This window comes from Erigeron canadensis, chromosome 2 (genome assembly GCF_010389155.1).
Source record: "Erigeron canadensis isolate Cc75 chromosome 2, C_canadensis_v1, whole genome shotgun sequence".
Lineage (NCBI taxonomy): Eukaryota > Viridiplantae > Streptophyta > Magnoliopsida > Asterales > Asteraceae > Erigeron > Erigeron canadensis.
Window position 1 is genome coordinate 14,170,916 of NC_057762.1, and position 8,583 is coordinate 14,179,498.

Here is an 8,583-nt window from a genome sequence, read left to right on the forward strand (position 1 = left end):
GAACATAATGCCCAGGTGGAGGAACAGAAGTGACAAGAACTTCTCCTGTTGAGAGTGGTTCCCCAGCACCTTGTGTGGCTTCAACAACATAGAATGAATCATTTTCAGTATCCATTTCCATGTCGCTGACTTGGTGTTCTTTTGTAGGAGCCACTACATCAAAGTCATCAACATTTTCTTCTCCCAAATCATACTCATAAACCTTCTTCATCATCAGTGGACTCACTGTCTTCCACATTTTCGACCTCAAAATTCTCAGCATCTATATTGCCATCAGTGACATCCTTTTCTTTTTCTTTATCAACATTCATATTTTCACCAGCACCACCACTTTCTTTCTCACCTTTAATATTCTCACCTTCAACATTCACATCATCAACAAAAACATTTTCAATTACACCAGCAATCGCAACAACTTTTTCAACATACCTTCACTACCAACAACAACTTCTTCACCATCATCATCACCCCGTTCATAATCAGATAAAGCTACCAGTGATCCACAATCGTCAGTAAACATTGTAGTTGTAGCGACACTGGCAGCAACGGGATGTGTCTCAGTCCCTGATAAATCAGTTTCTGAGACAAAGAAAGAAAGAGGGTTAGGGGAAAGGGGTAGTCAGAATATCTCCCGAGTGACCCATATTTGTCGATTGAGTATTCGATCTGGTATGATTAACCAAGCTGTGACGAATAGATACTCAATCCTATGCTTGTGTGACGATCAAGTAGTGTAAACTACCTGACTTTGCGTGTAGGCATGATATAACAATGACATGATAAAGTTAATGTGTGATTATTAACTAGCGTAGGTTGTTTATCTTTATGTGATAATCATGTAATGTAAGATACTTGACTATATGTGTAGATTAGATGCGATAACATGATCTTAATGATAATATAGTTAATAATGTGACGACATGATGATATTAATGATGATGTAGTTGATGATGTGATCACTAAGTAGCTTAAGTCGCTTAATTATAGGTGATGAATAAGTTGTGTGAACTATGTGGTTGTATGTGTAGACGTAAATAGGTGTTGTGATGAGATTGATGCCGATAATACTAGAGTTGATAATAATTGATGAAGATGAGACATTTACAATGATTGAGGTTTATAGGTACATCATGGGATTTAATATCCTTAATAATGATGATTGAGATGATATTGACGTACAAGGCTAATAGGTATATTGTAGGATCTAATATCCTTATGATGATAATTTTGATGATTTAGTAGCGTATAACATGCCTTATTTATGAATCAGGCGATTTGATTAAATGCTTTAAATGGTAATTCTTTTGTCGAAATAACGTGTTATCTTACTCAGCTCTAATTAGCTGACACTTCTTTTGTTGAAATGTGTTGTGTTCCTCTGGTCAGTGAATGTAGATTAATTAGATGTTTGTGAGACTGGGTAGCTTGGAAGATAGAAGCTTAAATGTAACGATATTAGTTGCCTATTATTTAGATTTATTTGATGAGACATTTACTTATGTTTCTTTATTGACGAATATAATACATGGGTTTCCTTTTACTATGGTTATGATATGCAATAAGTAACACCAATTTTTTTTTATTAAATGACAATTCCAATATTAATGTAAACGTTTAGTCAAATGTTTCCGCTATGTTTCTGACGTTGTTAGGCAAAAGAATTTCGAAGTCCATATTTTCTAGACGATGCGTGTTACACTAGTTTCTAGACCCGGTCCCAAGCCGATTCTATTATGTTTGGATGGGTTTGGGTATTCAAAGCACAAAACCGGTATCAAACCGGTTCGATTTGTAGTCAAAACCGATTTGGGTCAAAGGCAGTTAGAGTCGGGGTTGGGTCGGTTCGAAAACCGGTGAATGGGCTCAGCTAATTATATTACCCCTCATTGTAAACTACATACGGTTCATTTATAATAATTTGAAAAGGATTTGTCTATACATAATCCAAATTATTAAAAGATGATAAAAGTCACATCTAAAATATTGAAACTTCTATGGTTTATTTATTACAAAATGCGACAGAAATAGAAATATTTTGCATAGGTGTTAATCTTTATCTTGATTCTGGTATAGAGTTCATCAGCAGGCACAACTTCGTTCTTGCTCGGTTTCAGAAATTGTAGTTGAAATTCTCTGAAAATTCCTGTTATAACGCAAATTATAAAAAGAAAACATTACTTAAAATTGCAAACAATTGAGCTGAGAAAAAAACTCAAGAAGTATACTAACATTTCATTTACATCTTCATATTCATGTTCACTTGCAAGAGCAGTCTTAGCAACACAAAGGAATGCATCGTCAACATTGTAGTTCTCTTTGGCCGATGTCTCAACGTATGGTATATTTCCCTTTGAAGCACACCATTCTCTTGCCGTCTTCTCAGAAACCTTTATTCAGGACCATCAGTACACAGGCGTTAGTCGTTAGAAGTTATGTTGTTTATATAACTTAAAATCATCTTAAAAATCCATATACTTACAGCCCGACAACTCCCACCATCTGTGTCCACCTTATTCCCCAACAATACGAATGGGAATCGCTCAGGTTCTTTTGGATTGGCCTACACATGGATGTATGAAATAAATAAGCCGTATAATCATAAACGTGTTTCCTAGCTAAATTATAGAAAATCACTTAAAAAGTAACTATATATGTTTAATGACAAGAAAAGTTATAACTACAAACATATATTACCTGTTTTATAAACTCTTCGTGCCATGTTTGTAGGGTTTCGAAGGTCTTTTGAATGTTTACATCATAAACAAGAACACAACAATCAGCCCCTCTGTAAAACGAAACTCCAAGACTATGAAACCTCTCTTGCCCGGCTGTGTCCCAAATCTGTTTATGTGCAACTATATTACTGTCTAATTGTTATCTATAGTAATTTATACAATTATACAGCTGTATTTGCAATGAAGTATAATTAGTCTTAGAATTGTCAGATGTCTTACGAACTTCTAAAAGCTCATACGCTAAATTTTTGTGTGACTATAATATATTATATAGGGGAACCTCTCACCTTCCGTCAATTAAAGCCTCAATAATTTACTTTTTTTTTCCACAAACAATAAGCTATACTTTTCGTATACTTTTAATATACTTATAATACCTTTAAATGAAATAGTTTATAACATAGATCTCTCAACTAATAAAATAACTACACAACCCCATTCTATATCAATTACCTTTACATAAATAACCACACCACCGCCACCGCTAGCATCATCATTTTTATCAATTGTCGCTGCCATCATTATTACCGCCGCAAAGCCTAGGCATAAGTCTAGTAGGCTAAAAATAGGAGGAGATAACACTCAATTGAATTACTATTGACTAACGACTTACTTGCAATGTGACTAGCTTGTCGTCTATATGTAACTCTTTTGTCACAAAATCAGCACCAATAGTTGCCTTGTATTGTTTGTTGAACTTGTTATAAGCATATCTAAAGATTTACAGTTAATTAAACACCAACTCTTAAAATTCAAAATAATATCAATGTCAAACAAGCTATTATATATGTATTAGTATATGTGCATAATTAAACTATCAATAATATAGAGTAGCAATATATAGTATTTTCACGGATACTGATTCATCAAAGATGTCTTGCCAACCCTACAAAATATTAATAAACCAGAAATAATCGTTAAATGTCCTAAAAACCAAACTTGGCTAAAAAGAAAAAAAAAAAAACAAAACTAAGCTTGGTGGCTGATTTCATTTCATTATATTTGTCTAGCTTGTATGCTACTAGCGTATAAATAGACTAGTTTTATCTGGCTATGATTTGTTTCTTGTTTGAATTTGTTATAGATATATAGAGCATATGTCCTGTATATGAACTAGTATGAACTAGTGTGATATTCTGTTGCACTACTTGTATTGTAATGCTTTTGGGTAATGTTAGTACAAAGTCACCAGGGTAGTTTACCCTTTTAACCAAAAAAACTAAACTTGGCCCAAACTTGGAAGCTCAACAAGATGAAATGAAATGATAACATCCGTGCACATTACTTAATAAGTGGTATAAGATGAGCAAAAACCATTCTTCAAACGATTCCCAGAAATATTAGTTTATAACGAGAGAATGAATTTGTGAAACGACTAATAATAAGATGCTGCATTTTAGTAAGCGAAAACAACCGAAATATGGTCATTAAAGATAACTAAGAGACTCTCAAATAAAGCACTTTATACGACTGTTTTTTTTTCTTTTTCTTCTCTTGAATGACACACTCTATACGACTAGTTAAGTTAATGAAAAAGAAAACTACATACCCACTGTCGCCGAGAACAAGGACCTTGAGCAACATCCTATCAGACATCAACATTGTACTTACGTGAAGCGGACACATTAAACATATAAATTAATACTTGTTTGTAGACATCTCTAGAGATATATAAAGCGAGATCAGGAAATGATGAACTAAAGCTGAGATAACTTTTCACGATCACTGTCGTGTATATATATATATTATATATATATGGGAAAGGGGAATATAAGGCTGTCCGGCACCTAAGCTTAGGTGTGTAACCCCTCACATACTAATATTTTATTATTTCTTGTGTAATGAATAAATACATGGCCCCCATGATTTTTATGGATTAAAAAAACAATATGTGAGTGTTCCACACTTAAGCTTAGATATTCGACAGCCTTATATTCCCATCTCCGTGTATATATATATATATATATATAAATGGTTAGGTTACTTTAAGAACCCTTAAAAACGCAAAAACATTTAGGAATCTTTTTTTAATTAAAACAAAAAAGGTAAAAGAAATGAAAGAAACTGCACAACGTCGTCTTTTACCGGTTTTGGCCCAATACCTTGATTGGTTTTCTTTTCTTTCCTTATTTCCACCCATTTTTATTTTCCAAACAAATTTTTTTTGTATTTTTCACATTTTCTCATATTTGTATACTTATGCTTAACCCTTTTTATTTGAATGCAAATATGCTCCTAAAAACAAAAAAAAAATAACATAAAATTCAATAATGAAACACAATTTTACACCTCATTTTGCATACATATGTATTAACAAATCTTATGAAACGTCATTTACAGTATAATTACATACTTATGTTTATATAACTATTTATGCACATGTGATCACAAACTATTTTATGAAGCATTTTATTTACAAAATACTAGTATACATATGCTTGACTTGCATATATATACTAAACACTATTCATGCATATACGCTCATAGACATCTGTTACTTTGATTTCATCATCATCATCACCGAAAGAGATCAATACTACACGAAATATAAAAAAACCCTTCCTACATTTAGACCTCTTTGCTTTTCTTAACATTAGGGTTTTTCCTTTATTATTTTCTATCCTATTCCATGAATACATGTATTATCTATCTTTTTCATGCTGAAAGGATATATATATATGTAACAATCTAATTATCTTTATCTTTGACTATAAATTTGTCATTGGTCAATCATCTATTGTTTGGCTATTAGTTGATTTTCGACGCCGTTAGTTGCAATAATTACTAAGATGGTTGGCATCCCATCCTTCACCAAATTTTTCACCACTCATTGCCAAACAATCCCATTATACCACCTCATTTATCCTTCACTCATACCATAATCCACTTTTTTTGTTGGCAACTCACAGTCACCCATTACTCGCATATTATATTTTAAAAATATATTAACGGAAAAGACAAAAAGGAAAATGACAAAAAAAGATGTAGGGTTGTGAGGCGACAACGCATGGATGAAGTGAATGGTTTTACCACTCAAACTAACACCACACTACATTATTTTTTGTTGGCAGTCATGTTCCTTTGCGGAAGCACACCCACCACCCACCCACCCACCAACAATCCATGCAATGCTAGCCCTCTAAGTAATTAATTGTTGTTGATTACATGTTGAATGGGATGTTTGATTGAGTTGTTATTGATTAAAAGATGTCATTATGGATCTCGGTTAACCATTAAGTGTTCGTTTGGTTGTCTGAGTTCCCCGTTGATTAGTTCATGCATTAATGATTGTTAAAATTTTAAGCTTAGGGGCATTATAACATTTCACTCCAGGCTTTTGTGTGTGAAAAAAAGTTTGTATGCCTTTGATTTTTTATTGTTTAGGACTTGTATTCGATACTTTGATTATTATTGATCACAGGTGAATGAGATGTTTTATTGAGTTGTTATTGATCAAAAGATGTCATTATGGTTCTCGGTTAACCGTTAAGTATTCGTTTGGTTGTTTGAGTTCCCCGTTGATTAATTCAACCATTAATGATTATTAAAATTTTAAGCTTAGGGGCATTATATCATTTCACTCTAGGGTTTTGTGTGTGACAAAAAGTTTGTGTGCCTTTGATTTTTTATTGTCTAGGACTTGTATTCGATACTTTAATCATCCATCAAGGTATTGAATATAATCCTTATTCATTTTTTTTTTATTATTTCATATATTCATTTAGTTCATACCTAGTCTTGGTTGATTGATGCTTGATTAAATACTTTTTATCATTAGAATTGATGATTTCAGGTCATTCGATAATCCATATTAGAGTCGATTGGTGTCTTGAGGATAGCTACATGTATGAACGAGTATTAAAATGTCAATCTTAGTAGTATGATGAGAAAGCTATTACTGTTCTAATAACACATGATGAAGAGGTCGAGCAAAGTAAATAAATTATAAATTTAACTAATGAAACAATAAATTTGAATGTAATTATGTATCAAAGAATGTCACTTACTAAAAGACCTAACCAAATATTTAGTTATTTAAAATATAAAAATCTTGAAAATAAACAAAAAAAAGAAATCTATTTGAAATATATAATCTGAAAGAGATAAGTTATTCTAGGATCCTTTAAAAAAAAATAAAAAAGGAATCACTATTTACAAGAATGTCACCGCGTAACTTTCACATGTATAAATGAACGAAAAGAAGAAAGAAAAATGTGTAACCGAGAATGATTCCCGTTTTTTTATTTATTATCTAAAGGGTTCTAAAATAACTCTTCCTAATAACCTTAATTAACGGATTTAAATAAGAATCTTTTATATAAATAAAACAAAATTCTTATTATATTATTATTTTCAAAGTAATGTTTACTTGTCATTATTAGACTTATTTATATTATTTTTTTTTATTGTCTTGATTTATGACATCATTCTTATTTAAAGTTTAAATCATTTCTAATTGATTTATGATTTAAAGTTTAAATCTTTTTTAAATGATTTATGATTTATTACTTTTCTAGCCTAAGTCTCATATAAATTAAAATGTAGTTTTCTAATTTATGATTTCTGTCACTTTTAACTTTGTTATTTATGATGTCATTTTTTTCTAAAAAAATATTTTTTTGGAAAACTCTAATAACTTATACATGGTCTTTTAAATTTTCATCATCTACATGAATAATTTGTCATGACAGATTTTAAATTATTATGCAGGTTAATAAGCTAATTATATTTATTTGAAACATAAGGTATACAATTATGAGGTTTTGAGTAATATACTTATGTTTTATTGTTTACGCACACTAAATATATTTGATACAAAAAGTTAAAGATAGCTATATGAATTTTTTCTAATTAACACTAAAATATGTATTAGTTAATTATATGTATATAGTTAGAAATAGACTTAATCAATTTTGTAGCATCTTATGTGACGAAGATATGTTTTACAAAACCTTTATTAATATGCCCGTTTAAATCCAGGTTAATTAGCTGGTATGTGATAAAATTAAAAATTTCAAATTAATAATGCCTAAACAAGCTTTGTGCCATATCTTTTGCGCCACAAAACTTGAATTAAAATTAAACTTGTATTTGGATAATTTACATAAAGACATTTTTACCAGATATATATTGAAAAAAATGAGTGTGGGGTTGTCACACACTTAATCTAGGTGAAAAATCCCTCACATATTAAGTTGTTGTTACAATTTATTTAAAAAAATGTTTTATTAGTAGGATATATATGTTAATTATATTTTTTTATTACACTATAAAACTAAATGTAGATATTATTTACTAAAATTTTTATACATTATAGATACGTAATGGCATGCTTAATTTTTATAACATCGTATGACAAACATAAATAAAAATACGTTAAAGATGGTTATAATCTTGCCATTTTTACAATATCTTTTTCATTCTAGACACTCCATACATATTGGTAATACATTTTATCTAATAATCATAGGATATTGACGATGTAAAAGTAAACATTTATAACCATTATTTTTTAAATTATATGATAAAAATTAGATATAAACTCAAGTATAATATAAAACATTAGAGTTATTTTTCATAATTATGTCATTAAACTAATTAGTTTTCATAATTACAAAATGTAGACATTGTTTTCCATAATTAATGATCATATATAAATTTATTAAATTAAAATTAAATTTAAAAAAAGTTAAAAAAAGGTATATGATGTCATCATTTTGATCTAATGACTCTAATTAAAACTTAAACTTTATCTAATGGTCCATATTTCTCTATTTTAAATTTAAGGTTTCTCTTTTATATATACTAGCGAATTACGCGGGTTTAACCCGGACGTTTTAATTAGAAT

The 8,583-nt window shown here is 30.2% G+C and overlaps 1 protein-coding gene across 2 annotated transcripts; it reads right to left on the minus strand.

The window, feature by feature from the left end:
* Positions 1-1,914: 1,914 nt before the first annotated feature.
* LOC122589091 (ras-related protein Rab7-like) lies at positions 1,915-4,427 on the minus strand. Of its 2 annotated transcripts, XM_043761334.1 has the most exons (7): positions 4,285-4,427; positions 3,595-3,621; positions 3,349-3,448; positions 2,695-2,841; positions 2,480-2,560; positions 2,230-2,387; positions 1,915-2,143 (listed from the first exon to the last, which is right to left on the minus strand). In XM_043761334.1, the coding sequence occupies exons 1-7, from the start codon at positions 4,359-4,361 to the stop codon at positions 2,080-2,082; spliced, it is 654 nt and encodes a 217-aa protein (XP_043617269.1). In that variant the 5' UTR covers positions 4,362-4,427; the 3' UTR covers positions 1,915-2,079. The 2 variants fall into 2 exon arrangements, with proteins under 2 accessions (XP_043617269.1, XP_043617270.1); XM_043761335.1 differs by lacking the exon at positions 3,595-3,621.
* Positions 4,428-8,583: the final 4,156 nt, after the last annotated feature.